Source organism: Phyllostomus discolor, chromosome 3, assembly GCF_004126475.2.
Source record: "Phyllostomus discolor isolate MPI-MPIP mPhyDis1 chromosome 3, mPhyDis1.pri.v3, whole genome shotgun sequence".
NCBI classification, from domain to species: Eukaryota; Metazoa; Chordata; class Mammalia; order Chiroptera; family Phyllostomidae; genus Phyllostomus; species Phyllostomus discolor.
In genome coordinates, this window is record NC_040905.2 from 38,940,547 (window position 1) to 38,957,254 (window position 16,708).

At 38.5% G+C, this 16,708-nt stretch overlaps 1 protein-coding gene across 4 annotated transcripts in view; it reads left to right on the forward strand.

The window, feature by feature from the left end:
* Positions 1-16,708, forward strand: part of LOC114507880 (regulator of G protein signaling 7 binding protein) — an 86,890-nt gene that overhangs the window by 39,274 nt on the left and 30,908 nt on the right. For all 4 annotated transcript variants that reach the window (XM_028525936.2, XM_036020330.1, XM_028525927.2 and 1 more), the window contains exon 3: positions 14,927-15,057. In XM_028525936.2, coding sequence (XP_028381737.1) covers positions 14,927-15,057 — 131 coding nt within the window. The remainder of the gene's footprint in view (positions 1-14,926; positions 15,058-16,708) is intronic.

The window sequence follows — 16,708 nt, forward strand, 5'->3', positions numbered from 1 at the left end:
CCACAGGACACCAAGGCAACAGAAAGATCTTAAAAGCAACCAGAAAGAAAAGACATTACCTCCAGAGGAACTACAATTGAACTGAGAGCAGGTTTCTCCACAATGAAAATAGAGGCCAGATGACAACGGAATAAACAGATAACAGGCACTCAGTAAATGAGTAATACACTTTCCTTCACCTCTTAATTGACTGTTTCCTTCTGAACTGAATGAATTCTTCATACTTGATGTGTTTGTCTGCTGTACTCAGTACAATTCAGCATTTACATCTTCCTCTTGTTTTCATAGTAGTTTAGTTTCTCCACATTCGTAACTGTTAACCTTAACTAAAGTTGTTTTAACCTTCAAATGAGAAGCTCTAAGTGGAAATGCAGAAATATTTCAATGCTTATTGAAAAATAAAATGGAAAAAAATTGTACTCAAGTTCTAGGAGATACAAATTAGAAAGCAGTTGAGGAGTATATCAAACTGGTAGTATTTATTGCCAGAAAAAAAAATATGAGAATGTACCCCCAAAATAGCATTTATTTATAAAAATGTGTACATTTATTCTTACATGTTTAAATTTCAGTCAGCTTCAAAGTACTGTTCATTTGATGCAATACACCTGTCTTTTTTCCCATTGCTCAAAACACTTTTAGAACTCATCGATTTTGATGCTTTTTAGTGCTTCTGCTGCTTTTTTTTTGTTTCACCTCTTCCACATCAGCAAAACATTTCCCTTTGAGGCCTATTTTCATCTGGAGAAACAAAAAAAAAATGTCACTAGGGGCAAGATTGGGCGAGTAGGGAGGGTGGGGTATGGGGTCATTCTGGTTTTGGTTAAAAACTTCTGACTACTCTGCATGGTGTGGGCAGGTGTGATCATAAACCACCCCTTGTGAAATGGGCAAATGTGTTGAAAGAGTCTTCAAAAAATGCACTGAAGCCAAACACAGCCTCTCACAACACCACCAGCTGGTACACTGATACAGATGGGCTCCTAGAACACTCACCTAGTGGGGGAAGCCTGCACTACAAGGGGTCCACTCTCCAGAAGATAATTCTGGGGATGGTTTTGGTCCCCCCTCATATTGTCTGTGATGTATAGCAAAAAAATTTAGCTGAAAATGAATAAAGTGTATGGATACACAACTGGAATCAATTAACTTGGAAAATATTGAATTCTGTTAATAGTTGAAAAGCCACATGGTAAAAGAATATACAATACTGTATACATTGTAAATTAGCAAAATGCCAAAAATGATTACATCAGTCTTGGTAATTCTGTGGTAAAATTGGTATACTTATATGTTGCTGGAGGCACTGACATTTACGTTCACAGAGTTAAAATTAAAAATTCAGTTCCTTGGTTACATTAGCCTATTTCAGTTGCTCAAAAGCTCCATGCAGCTCTTGGCCCCCATACTGCTCAGCACAGGGACTGTCTCCATCACCACAGGAAGCTCCAGTGAACAGTGCTACTCTAGAGCACAGACGCAAGAGCAGAATCGATGGGTGGTCAGAGATGCACAACTTCCCTTGTCCTCAGTGCTTCAGGTTGTTCTCCAACGGAGAAGCCGTTGACCTTCCCATGGGCACATTGCTCCAGCTCCTCTTAAACACGTGGTGTTTTCAGACTTTTATTTTTCTAATCCAATGGGCATGACATGATCTGTCTCACTGATCTAAATATGCATTTTCCTGATTATTAATGAGGTTGAGTATCTTGTCATGTGTTTATTACCCTTTCATGTTTCCTTTTTTGTGAGTTTCCTGCTTGATTTTTTCCCACATTACCATGTTGAAATTATTTAAAATGGGAAAATGCCTATGAAAAAGGGATCAGTTTTCTTAAAAAGGAAGAGAAGAACACAAAATTAGCCTACAATAAATTTAATTGAGTGGAAGTAAACATCGAGATGATCAAAGTTTAGAAAATCTATCATAAAAATTATCTTAGATACTTTAAAATGTGGGATTTGGGAGTAATTTGCTTTTCATCTAAAAATGATTTTAATATTGACATAATACTGTTGTATAATTTTCAAAGAACAAATATAATATTGCTCGATGCTTGGGAAAATTGCCCTACAACTTCTTACTCTTTGTTTTCTAAGTCTTCTTCTTGGCTCCAAGTAGACTGAGTGATTATTTTTCTTTATCCCTGCTATTATTGTTATTTGACATTATTCCTTTCTGGTAGAACACTGTGTGCTTGACCTAAAAAAAAAAATCTCTGTGTGTGTGTATGCAAGGACAGAGTGGCGAGAGAAGAAAAACATTTCAAGATTTGTATCTTTAATTACATGACATGTTTAAATTGCACTGGAAACTGCACTTCATAATTCACAGGAGATGGAAATGAATTTCTGTGCATAGCTCTTGGAGACGCCACACATTCATGTTTGGGAGTGTACCTTAAGTACACTCTGGTCTAAGTAGTCCGCTTAGGAAATGAACGAGATTGTTTAAAATGTGGGACTGACTGGTTTAAAACAAAAACAAAACCAAGACAGGAATCGTTGTGTAAAAATTAAATAGAAATTAATTCCTGTCCACCTAAATCCTTGGGAAGGAACAAGCCGTCTGCTGTTCACTGCAGCACTAGCAGCCAACACGTGTGACCTTCCACTAGTGAAATGCAGTTAAGTTCCCACAGGCACCCAAGCAGATTTGCAACACCCCCCACCCCTTGCCCTGTTAGCCCCTTTCCTCTGTTGTATTGTCAGCCAGCCTTCTTCCTATTGTTTCTGTTTCCTGCCTGGATCCACTTTTCCAATTTCCCTGTTACACTCTGCTAAACGATGACCCCTACCCCTGGTACACGCAGTTTCTACAGCAGGTCCAGAGAGTGCAACCAGCACCTTTACCCATTCCAAGGACAGACAGGAGCTGCCTTTATAGTTTTTCACTGAGACTGCAGGCCTCAGTGATTCTGCAGCCTTACATTGTTCAGGCGGTTTTGGTCAGCTCCTGGCTCTCTGGATATCTGCTGGGGATCTCTGGAATTTTAGCACTGTGAGCTGGAACGTGCCTGTGTGCATTCTCCGCCTTTCCCACATGCTTCCCAGTGAGCACCCCTGTAGATGACTTGTTCAGAACAAAGGCAGAGAGCCTTTGAGTTTATTGTTCTTGCCCTTGCCCAGAACAGCACCGCTTTCCAGTCGTCTCCCTGTGTGGGGCTGGTTGTGAACTCAGGTACTAATTTGCAGAGTAGATGTTGCTGCGTTTCCTTTGATTTGCAATGAGATGTCGGATCATACAGAGTGTTGCAGCATGGGTTCAAGGGTGGAGAATGACAAGAGGCCAAAACAAAGCAAAACTTTTAAAACAAGATGTTTAAAAAATCAGGATGAAACCTTGCCCAGCAAAACCTGGAGTGCAAACCAAATAGGATTTGCAACTTGAATGCACACCCTCCAGGAGGCCTCTCAGAAGAATCTGCCAAGCAATGCTTGGCTTCTGTGTAGTGGGAGGGGGGTGCCTGTCATGCGGGTGCCATATCACTGATGTCCTGGGGCCTCCCATGGTCTCTTCCATCTGCTTAAGTTTGAGCTAAGGTGTAGGCTTGAATCTGTTTACTAAGATTTCCGTAACGTGTATCCTGAATGTCATCTGAAAACATTTTTTCCTCTATGTGCCTGGAATGTACTTGAATGTTTACTGAAGCTACTCTTGCTTAATGGAATTAGCTCTGTGGCTGTGGGTTATTATTTGGGGGCACTCTATAGGGTCGTCTGCTGGAACTTACCGTAGCCGGCAGCTTTACCACTGGCATGGCTACATTATTGCTTCTTCCCTATAGATGCTAGATGCCTTCCCTAAGGCATATGACTATAATTGGCTAACCCATTACCTCTCAAAGGATGGTTCCTGGATCAGTTGGGAACTTATTAGAAATCAGATGATCAGGCTCCAGCCTAGACCCACTGAATTAGAAACTTTAGGGATGGAGCCCAGCACTGTGGCCTTTTAAGTGATTCTAAAGCATGGTTAAGTTTGAGAACCTCCCAGCTAAGCCTGTGGGCTTCAAAGTGATGTGTGTGCGAGATGATCTGAAAGAAAATACTATAACTTTGTGTTTTACAGTCTCCTTGTCTAATTTCTCTTTTTGTACATTTTTCATATACTCAACATGTTAGTATCACTGTATAAGAAAAATTTATCAACAAATGCATTTTGTATTTTAAGAAGGCATATGTAATTTTTTATTGATAGGGATGCATGATATACAATGCTTGAAGCCACTTGTCTTAACACTGAAAAATTCTTATGCTCTACATCCATCTGAGCCATTAACCACCAACAATGCTATCTTTGCATTAATACAGGGGTGGGCAAGAGTAGGCTTGCCATTGGGAGTACTCGAAACACAGACTTTATTCTTGTATTATTATTTAATTATTGTATTATCTTCCACACAAATAACTATAACCTACTTTTGTCCACCCCTGTATATTTATCTCAGTGCTCCCTTCTAAAACGCTTTGCAAATAATTTACAGTGCTCATTTTTCCATTTGTGCAGGGAGCTCTCACATTCTTGGTAAAATGGTCAAAAAAAGTCCTCTCCATTGCATTCTGGATGCTTTTGCCTCTTGGACAAGGACACAATAATTATGTCCTATGAGTAGCATCAGTGACACCTTCCTCCTTCCCTTCAGTGCACTCGTTTTTGTGCATAGAGAGGAGACAGGGAACTGGAAGGGGATTCTATGCCCAGTCCTTGCCATGCCTTTTCCCACTCCCATTGCTTTTGCCTGGCGATTTCCCCCAGGCCCCCGAACACAGCAGCCTACGTTAGCCTGGTGTGCCTCCTGTGTTATACGCACACCTACACTCCCTTTGTGTGAGCTAGGTGGAAACTATCATCATACATTTATTATAAAATATCATCATACATTTATTACAGAAAAATGAAAGAACTAAAAGTAGGGCCAATTTTTAAGCCAAAATAATTTATGGGCTCCACAAAAAAAAAGTAGAAAAAATAATTATTCAGTAATTATTTTTCAACCTGTAAATTAAGAATAAAGACAGTAGCTACTTCATGAGAATTAAATGAGATGTAAGTGCTTATTTAGCATGGTCTTTGGCACATAGTAAACTCCCAGTACATGTTAGTTCTACAGTATTTTGCTACTGCTGAATCAAAGGCCCAGAAATGGTAAAGTGGGTTTCTACCTTCAAGTCCTTTGTCAGTAAGTTCATTAACCTTTCCCCCCTAGCAAAGGACTAATGATCTTACATAATTTATGCTACTTTGAACATCAAAAGTAATGCTTCTATTGGAGAGACTGACCTAAACATTTGTTAATCACTATCTCCTCCTGCCCATATGTCTGTCTGCCTGGAAGAGCTATTTCTGTTCTTGAGCTTAACAATTGGCAGAGGTGCCAAGTCCTTTCATTCTGTTTCACTTAATGGTACATTATACTTCATGATTAAGAAAGAAAGAAAAAATTATATGTAGCTCTCCACAGTGGAGCCATTTAGTTGAGAACTTGAAGGCAGTAAAAGGATATCACATCAAAGAAGGAATAAAAGACTGTAAGTTTTTGATCACTATTAAGAAAAATTAATGTGTCTTAAAGGAGACTACAATATGTTATCATCAAATGAAAACACCACAGGATAATAATGGGAGTTTGAATGAATTCTTACAAAAGAATTCCAGAACAAGTAACACTTCTTTCTTATCTTTTCCAAATTCACCCTTTGTGAAGAGCAGGAAATCGATAAATACTTTGTGAATTAATAATTAAATAGGAATAAAGCCTGTAACAAAGGTAGACGTATGTCTAGACATAATATGCTGAATTGCCTTTCTGGAATACTTTGCCATTCACTAGTGTTTGTTATGACCATGTAGCTCCCATATATTATTTCGCTTAAGTCTTTTCATAACGCTGTGAAGTAGCTAATATTATTTTAGTGCACTATTTGAGGCACTGAGTGGTTAAGAAATTCGCCTAAGGTCGCATGTCATAAGTCACGAAATCAGAATGTAATTAACCTGGAACCGTTTGACACTAGAGCACTTATGCTTCATTGCGGAGGCTGGAAGATAGCCTTTGTGTTAATATTTATTCCTTCTTTGAGAAAATATAAACTACTGTAGGGCAGTGGGCTCTCCTCCTCCTGTAGTCATATTACTGTTGCTTTTTCACTGACTTGAATACGCTGAAATCACCAGCCTTGCCCCTTTGAGAACAGCACATCTATCACGTGGTCAGCCTTGAACGGTTTGATTCATTTCAACAAATATGGATTGAGAGTCTTCAATGATCCAGACGCTCTGCTAAGTGCTTGGGAAACAGAAATAATGCATAAAATGTTCTGCACTTGGGGATATTAATCTGGAAGGAAATATACCAAAGGCTTAATAATAGATACCTCTAGTATTAGTATGTCATCTTTTCCTTCTTTTACTTTTCCACATAAAGCGTCTGTTAGTATGCATTACTTAAAGAAAAAAAAGAGGGTCACAAGAAAAGAAACTCTTAGGAAGCCCATCTCTAATGGTAAAATGTAATCCCAGCCTTCCAAATCCTCATATCACATAGGTACTGCTTTTTAAAGACATACTAGGAACCAATTAATTGAGAACCTACTGCGTACCAGACAATCTGTTACGTGTTGCAGGTTATAAAGATAAACAAGGTAAACCTGCTGGCCTTAAGGAATCTATAATCAGTGAAAAAAACTCACGGTGGAATACGATATTTTTCACGTACATGAGTACAAGTTTGTTCTGTTTGCATAAAAGCTTTTGTCTTTTTGTAGAACATAGCTCTTACATCTGTCTAAAAATGCACATTCCCATATTGGCATGAAGTATCATCTTTTCAGTTATGCAAAACCCACAGATGTTCATTGCACGCCAATAGAAAGAATAACACCATAGGATCCTATTAGGTATAAAATTTAAAGAACTTCTAGTGCTGGGCATGAGTCTGAAGATGAAAAAGTAAACTGCAGAACGCTAAAAAAAAAGTTCTAAATCTTCTATGAACGCTTCATGTAAACTAAAGAATGAACCACAGAGCTAACCTGGAAGCAGTGAAGCTCTCCTTGTTCCCCGTTGTTATTAGCATGATAAACAGGCCAGTTTTCTGCCCTAACCCTAAACCCCGCCCAAAGAGCCTTTCTGCGTAACTATGTCCATGAATCTACAAAATAGAATTTCAGGCCTGCGTTGGCCTTATTTTGTATTCTTCTGGTCTTTTGTCACTGCTGTCAACGAACAGTCTCGCACACATAAGAGAAGGCCACTGGCAATGCAGCCATGATGGCTTTGACAATCAGTTATTCTGTAACTATACAACAGATATGTCATAATTAATTTTTAAAGTGTTGATGAACATTTTGTGCTGTTGCAGTTAAAGGAGAGGAGGAAATTTCCTTTTTTATCAAAAACTCTCTTTTGGGTTAATTGAGCGAGCTCCATTTGGTCAGCCCAGTTATCTCAGGTTGTTTTAAAACTGTTATCGTTTCGGCAATATTGATGAAGCCCATAGCTTTAGCTAAAGAGAAATACGGCATTGCCTAACTTAATGACATAATTAAGAATGAAGGGCTAAGTACCATTTAGCTAAACCAACAGTTCAATATATTGAGCCCTAAAATCCCAGTGGATAAAAGCAGGAATGAACTGCATGCTTCATGTAATGACTCAGACTTCGAATATAATGAAAGTAAATGAGTTGAATTCTTTCCAGTGTATCACATGATAATTGAATGATAATTGACCTTTAAAGATCATTGGAATCAGGCACAAATAATAAACATCAGAGGTTGAAAATCTTGACTTTAGATGCAAAAAATATTTTCCGGATTAAAATGTGGAAACAGATACATGCTTCTTTAATAAAAACACATACACACACATATATTTAAACACAGGCTGACCCTGGCTGTAGTTGGTGGGAAAGAACTCTGCCCCACCCATGCAACCCATGGTGCTGATTGTCATTCCAGCTGAGACTGAAGAGTCCAAGACTCGGACTCCGTCAGCCATGGGCCTCTGTCTGCTCTCTGTGAAAAATCACAACCCCTGGTAGAGCAGGACCTAATGGGCTGTTTGCAGACTCCATGTCACTCCCGACAGTAGCCTGGGAAGAGAAAACATTGAGAGAATCAGAGGGAAAAAATGGAAGAGCCAAGAGCTCCTCAAGCCAAAAAGGATAAAAGGATGAGGAAAAAGGCCAAGGCAGAGTAAGAAAGATATTTTGGAGATTGAAGAAATAGTACCTTATATGTGAATGTTCCTTTTCTCCTGACCAGTAAACATGAGTCTCAAGTATCAAGAAAAAGAAATTCTGACGTGCAGCTCGTTAACTTTCAACCCCTGATGCCCTGAGAAATTCCCAGAAATCTCAGAATTGCTAGAGAAGCCACCACCTATTCCCAAGTCTCCGTAGGAATGCCTTCATCAGTAACTTTTAGGATAAATAAAAGATGATTTACAATTCAATAGTCATATTTTTAGTCTTATTTCATTGTAAGTATCACAGTGTTAGAAAACCAATGGCTATTGATTTTTTTAAGTGTTTAAATATAGTTTTTACTCTTTAAATGGAAAAAATAAACTAGCTGTTTGGTAGTGCTACACATTGTTTATCAACTCTCCCAACTGGGCCAGGGGGTCGTGTCAAAGGTCCTGCTAGAGAGCAAAACAACAGGAACAGGGAGACGAGGGCCATAAATACTATGGGCTTAAATCGTAAAAGATGCAGGCCCCTCTGAACCCACTTGCTTTGCATAAAGGTTCCCAAAGTCACTTCTGGTTTCACTTTGCTGTTAAAAGTCCTTTCGTTTCTGACTGAACCCGAAATGTTCCAGGGCAGAGTTTGGTCCTGACTGGTGTTCCGTGGGGAGGAAGTCACATGGCCATATGTTCCCATGAAAGGGAGCGCTGTAAAGGCAGGGGGTGTACTGCAGTGACTTCTTCAAAGGCCCCTGGGGGAACTAAACTTGCTGTGACTCTCTATGAAGAAAATACAGGAGGTTTCCTCCTGAAACACAACTTTCGTACAAACTCACTAGAAGAAGATTATGAGAAAAATAGAGACATAGGGAGACTCAACTATTATACCTATAGGTGCCTTGAAAAATGTCTTGTTTCCATTTCTTCTAACTAACTAGACTTCTCTTTTTATTGCACTGCTTATTTTGGTATGAAATAGTGTAGTCATTTAGTAGGTATCTGGCTTCTGTTCTGTGGTTATGAACTTAGATAGACCCTATAATTACTTTTAAGAATGTGAAACCTAAAATAACAACTGGGTCTCACACACACACACACACACACACACACTTACACTTATTTGTGCCCTCCCTGTCCTCTGATTATCTGTTGATTACGTACAGTCATGGGGCCACCTTGCAAAGCCTACCTCCAGGAAGGCATGTTAAAGCTAGGCTCTAGTGCTGGCCCTGAATCTGGCACAGAATTAGTGCGTATACTTGTAAGTGGAATCCATATGAGAGGAAACCACAGGCGGTATTAGAAGAGGTATCCTGGAGATCAAAATCCATGGATAAATCATTGAATCCCTTTCCTTCCTAGTTATTTGCTCTGAAAAATAAAGCAAAGGATATCATCCCCTTCACTCATCACATTTGGCTTCCTGAATTTTTCCTTGCCATTTGGCTTAATAGCGAACAACAGAAGTGATTGGGAAAAGAAAAACTTAGCAACATTTGCTGCAACAGGAGTTCTGGTTTCCACCCTGGCTGATGTGGCTCAGTTGGTTGGAGCATTGAACAGTAGACAAAAGGGTCACAGGTTTGATTCCTAGTCAGGGTGCATACTTGGACTGTGGATTCGGTCCCCTGTCAGGGTGCTGCATGCAAGAGGCAACTGATTGATGTTTCACTCTCACATCGATGTTTATCTCCCTCTCTCTCAAATCAGTATGTCCTCTGGTAAGGATTTAAAAAAAAAAAACAGCAGAGCTCTGGTTTCCATCTCTACTAGGTGAAAACCCCTGTGTTTATGTCATCACTAAAGTCTGTGAAAGGCTAAGCGGTTGTCAGTGGGGTCACACCTATTTTTCTCAGCCTAATCACATGTTTATTCAAACAAAGTCCATATTTGGGAGCAGTAAGCAAATAAAAAATATTCTAGAATAGCGGGTAATTTTTAAACTAAAGACTCTATGCAAGCATAAGGCTAAGTAAACACCACTTTGGTGCACTAAAATGGACCGCAGCCAACCTCTAATTGTCCTTCACAATTTTTTCTTGTTTTCCCTCACATGGTCCCATTGGATCCTTGCAACAACCTTGAGGAACTTCAGTCTCAAATAGTTGTTATCCTTATTTCACAGCTCAGGAGTTCCAGAGAAGTTAAAGTGGTTTTCCTAAGATCACAATTCTAAGCAGTAAAGTCTATATTTAGAGCTAAGTTTTCTGACTCCAGATCCCATATTCCTTTTACTATGTCTTACTGCCTTCAACTAAATATATAAACCATTACTGTAGGACAGACTTTCAAAACAACATTTTGCTGGTTTTTAAAGTGCTGTTGGCAGATGCACAGGACACCAAAGTCTGGCAAATTTGGCAAAAGAGCAGATGCAGGGCCGACGCATTTCATAACTAAAATCCCCAGGGTGTTCACTCTTGAACTTGACCTCGCTAGTCATAAAGCTTCTCAGTTATTTTATTCAATTTATGCCATGAAATTATTTTGGGAAATGTAAGTCCTTGGACATCGAGAAAATACCCATCACCTAGATTCTATGGTTAACATCTTATTACATTTGCTTTACCATGTATCTACTTGTCTTTTCATCCCCGTCCCAACTTGCTAATCCACATTAGTTTTCTGAAGTTGCAGACATCAGTGAACTTAACCCCTAAACAGGTCAATGTATTGCACATGAACTAGGATTCAATATTTGCTTATGGTTCTCTTTCTTAAGTAAAATTTTTGTACAATCCCATGCACAAATCTTCAGTGTACCACTCAATAAGTTTTGCCAAATATGTACACCCACATAACTCAAAGCTCTCTCTGTAGAGTATTGTCCTCGGCCCAGAAAGTTCCCTCCCCTCAGGCCTCTTCCCAGTCAATTCTCTCCTACTATTTATCACTAGCAATTAGTTCTATCTATTCTACAACTTCATATAAATGGCATCATACAGAATTTACACTTTTGTGTTAAGGATTTTCTTGCTCCAGATCGTATTTTTGAGATTCATCCATGTTATTTCATGTATCAAGAGTTTACTCTTTTTAACTGTTCAGTATTACTCTATTGTAGGAAGATACTAATTTCTTTATCCACTTTCCTCTTGACAGATACCTGGCCTATTTCCAGTTTTGGGTTATTCTAAATAAAACTACTGTGAATACTCCTATAGAGATCTTTCAGTGAAGGTTTTTATTTCTCTTGGGTAATTACCTAGAAAAGGAATTAACAGGTCATAGGGCAGGTGTATGTTTAGTTTTTATAAGAAACTTCCAGAATTACTGTTAAAGGAATTGTACCAATTTAACCTTTGCCAACAATGCATGAGAGTCTCTGTTGCTTCACATTATCATCAATATTTGGATTTGCAAAATAAGAATATCCACAATATTCTTACATTGCCATTCTCAAGGCAATGTATGATTTAGGCGATATTCACACACGTACCCATTACTGTATCAGTTCAGATGCCAGATTAAGACATTAAGTCCTAATTCTCATCCTTAAGGAGTTGATTGAAAATTTCAGAATTTGGCATTTATTTTCAATGTTTTTGCATTCAACTTGAGCTCTAAATCATTGAACTATTGTTAAAGTTCATTTTTAGGATGTTTTCCTATAGTTACTAAGGTTTTCAAAATAATCAAAATGATCAGTTTAGCTCTTAACTTAAGCTCATAAAAAAATCACATCTAGTCACTAACTCATAAAATTTCTTTGAGTGAATTGAGTGAGCACCACTCGCCTCAGAGTGAGTCTCACAGACCTAAACTTTAAGAAGAGGGAATCATTGTAGACTAAGTCTGAGGAATATGTGGCAAAGTTACCTGCAAGTAAGTTGCTGCCAGTTCCTGGAGGAAGTCCTTAAGCTTAATTTTATTTTAACATAAATGTTACTGCTTTCTGGCTTTTCCTCCATTGTCCCTGCTCTGACGCTTGCTCATTTGTGATGAAAATAACCTAAACACTCTTAATGCTTCTCAAAAACATATTTCAAGCCCTGGCTGGCGTAGCTCAGTGGATTGAGCGTGGGCTGGGAACCAAAGTGTCCCAGGTTCAATTCCCAGCCAGGGTACATTCCTGGGTTGCAGGCCATAACCCCCAGCAACCGCACATTGATGTTTCTCTCTCTCTCTCTCTCTCTCTCTCTATCTCCCTCCCTTCCCTCTCTAAAAATAAATAAATAAAATATTTAAAAAAAAACATATTTCAGTTCTCTGCTTATAATATTAGACATATCATAACCCATCTGACAATTTGTCTTTTAATGAGTCTTTAGTAATTAGTAATGCAGCTGAGTGCTCTACAATGGGAGAAATAAAATATACAAGTCTGGAGGCTAATGTAACCTGCTCAAGGCATCATGAAACACTGACACGAAAGATAACTTTCCTCTGCTCTTTAATTAGCTCCCCTGTTTCTGTATACCTCAGTTTTCCAAGACAGCAAAAGCTAATATATGAGTATGTGTATGAAGTTTTTTAACCAGGAAATTTATAATGCAACTTTAGCATCAATTAATTTTTGTTTGGCAGATTCTATTTCCGGTGGCACCTGTTTAGTTCCTTCCCATAATAGTTAGGATAAAATGGTTCCACAGTTTCTGGAATCAGCATTGGTTACAGAGGCATTAGGGAGACAGCCCCCAAGGAAATGTTATGAATCCGGCACTGCAATCTCTGTTTTGATTTGCCTTTTTACAGAAGCACTTAATACATTGCTTTATCTCTCTATGTTTAGCTGTAAAATAATAAACAAAACATGCTGGCTCTGAAGATCTGTTAAGATGGTAGTCATTTCTTTAAGTTATATAAAATGCCATCTATATCTGAGGTTTGCATATTTTTGGAACTAAGCCACTAGGCACATATTTTATACTTCTGAAAATAAGAATAATCCATGCCTTGGAATGATACTGTACTGGCTAATTGTCCCACTGATCAAATGTACAATTCAGACAACAAATTTATTATGGGGCTTAAAAAAATCTGCATATGAGCCACCAGGGCCAATGTTATACATAGGTGACAATAGGCAGCTAGGATTGGGATGATGAAGCAACACAGGAAAGACCTCCCTGCCTTAAAATATTTTTCCTCTAACCCATCTTTGGGAGGAGGCACAATCTTCAATTTTTTCTATGTAAATCAATGTATTAGCAGGTAATGTGCAGGATGATGTTTCATTACACAAACCATTAATGCCCATTTATCCCTTCAGAGCCTAGCAGGGCCGTGAGGGGATGGGACAGAATCAGAGGCGTTTTGAAAGGCTGAGACGATATGAAATAAAGAGACGAATGTGGGGGAACAGTTTGAGGCTGGAAGGCACCTATGGGCGGAAGCTCTGGAGGAAAATCTGGGAACTTTCACCAAAGATACACTTGTTTCCGGTGTTGGCCTAGGGCTGCACCCGTGAGACACAAATGAGAAATAAGGTAGTCTTTTATTTTTCGGGTAAAGCCACATTTTGCATTTAAGCCCTTTTGAAACACTTTGTTCTTTCTGACACAGGAAAGACATAGGGTGACTGCACATCACTGGTAATAAAGCAAAGAACGCTGTGCATCTCTTTGTGTTATATAAGCCATACGGTTCGGCACACTCTGGCTTATCTACTAAATAAGTATTGAAAATGAAAACTGTCATTGTAAAGCGCTGCGTAAATACAAATTCTTTTAACTGTGATTCCAGAACTTAATCACCGACGCCTCCATTTTTCCCCAATAATTACCTCAGACATTTTGCCACTGACCCACTTTACAAAGGAATCAAATATAAACATGGCATGATTTAATCAGACTTCATGGCACTTTAAATGAATGGGGATAGAACTAAAGATAACACATTAGGGCAAATGACAGAGTTCACTTTTAGGTTTCTTCCATTTCAAATCTGTCTCTAAACTTTATCCCTTTTGTTTAGTTTGCTTTATTCAACACGTGCTAATTTACTTGCATATAAAAGTTTTATTGACTACTCACTCCTCTCTTCTTAATCAAAATATAAAAGTGATCACTCCCTGTTTTATCATATTTACATTTATATGTTTTATCATAGTTAATAAAGGCTCAAGGACTATAAAACAAATTTTAAAATATAAGTAGAGTGTTTATTTAGCATTAGATTGTTAAGCATAATTATGAATTGTTTTATTACTTTTCTCCTTTTCATAAAAATTTTATGTTTTCATTAAAAACATTTGGCCTCTCATAAATTAACCATAGCAAACAATAAGGGAATATCCTTTAGGCTGAGACAAAAGCCCGTGATAAAAATAACTTATATCTTCTCTCTCATCATATTATACAAGGGTCTTAATATGAAAGAACAATCTCATCACTGGCAATTGAATAGCTCTTCATTTGTTTCTTGGAAAATAGGAGCTTCTAATCTCTTCTTGCAGTCTAGGATATTTTTACGGTTTAAGCATATTTTGGAATTTGTTCCAACAGTTAAATTGAAAATATCTCATCTTTTCAATTACTTAAAACATTTATGATTTTAAGCTCCCAGCAGAAATCTGCAGCTGAAAGAGGAAAAAAAATTAAGAGCTGTTAGTCAGAAAGACACTTATGTAAGAACTATGACATTGGTCATTGGTTTGAAAGCAGGAAGTGCTAAATTTTAGATGCAAAGCTTTAAGGAGGCTTTACTGAGCATTTTTGCCTCTGAGAGTGAAGGCAAATGGCTGATGAGTGGAATCCTGAGAACGTTCACAGCTTTTCTCTTATTCTCTTGTAGCCCGGAAGATGGTGAGATCCATCCAGAAATCTGTCGGCTTTATATCCAGCTGCAGTGCTGCTTAGAAATGTACACAACAGAGATGCTAAAATCCATATGCCTGCTGGGGTCTCTTCAGTTTCACCGGAAAGGTATCTACACTTAACATATCACCCTAAACCCTGAGGAATGTTCAACAAAAGCTTATCTTTTGCAAAGCGCCTATGTGCACGATATGTTTATCTACACACAATTAGAATGGATATAAATGTTCCAGAAATGTTTCACATTAATTAATAAAAGAAGTCAATATCAATTCTAAGTGCATAAGAACACGGATTTCCTTGAACAGAAATTGTGGTAGAAATGGTTCTCAATTTATTATTTTACCACTTTTGAACATGAGTTTGGTTAGAATCAGCGTAAGCATCAAAAATATATAATGATCTTACTAGGCTAGTACATGCTATCCAAGGTTGCTGCTACTATCCTAAATGAATTAGGTTGCAAGAAAATGAATTACATATTGTATTCCAATAATTTTAAAATAGGGAGAACTCAACAAACAATAGGGAGGCATATTACTACTAGGAATATCTCATTACCAAGCTTAAATTATAAAGGGAGTATATTGGCTGAAATGACTGAAGCCTCCAGCAGTGGCAATGGCTTCCAAATGGTTTGATAAGACTACTGACCCCCATTCTCAGTGATACTCTGCCCTTCCCTGGCTTAATCCTCAGGTTGCCTTTCCCCACATTAGCAAATTGATTGCAATAGTTCCCATAACAACATCTGCACATCACCGTGTCCATAATAAGACAGGACTTCTCCCCACTACAGAACTTCTCCCTACAAGCAAACACCCTAGGCTTCATTCTGATTGGACCAAGTCAGATCATGGGTCTACACTTGAACCAATCACTGTAGCCAGAGAGATGGAATTACACTGGCTAGTTTAGGCAATGAAGGCCCATTCCTGGGACTAGCAGAGTGTCAGCCCCATCCAACCAGTGGCTATTACATGATGTGAGAGGGTGGAATGGAGTAAATACTGAGAGGAAGTGAGAAGTTCTAATACTGAAGGATTGAACCTATTTTTTCTTCACAAATTCATCAACTATAATTTATTGAGAATCTCCCGAATGCAAACATTTTGTGCTTGAGCTCAGGAGAATGAAGGGTACACTGAATGAAATACTTGCCTATGATTTAGCTTTAGAGACAGAAAAGGTCAATAAACTAATACTCAGAGAAAATCTTGTAGAAAGGGTGGGACTTCAGCTGGGTTGTGAAGAGAAGATTCAGGTAGGGAAGGAAAAAGGCATTTCAGGTGAAGAAACAAAGTAGAGATTTGAAATCAAATAAGCATGCAATTTGGAGGGAATTAAATGACATGATTTACTAAGCACGTCAGTGCTTAATAAAATTCAAATCTTGTGCGTATGCACACGGCAGGACTGACACCAGGATTACACTTGCTCCGAGGAGAGAACACTTTCTCCATATATGAATATTATTTATTTTCCTCTTCATCCTAAAGGTTGACTTTGTAAGGGTTTCTATCTTTACTGGTGTTACTAAGACAAGTGAACGTATTTGGAGAGATTAGCTGTTGGTAGCCCTGAAGCCTGATCAGAAAATGGAGCATCAGACACACTGATGACATCCAAACAGGTGGCCACAGCCCAGTGCCTTCAGTTGTTCTCCCCCTCTGTTCCTGTGTGTGTGTGTGTGTGTGTGTGTCTGACACACACACATGTGTTCACATATAAACACACTGACAGAGTACAGAATTTTCAT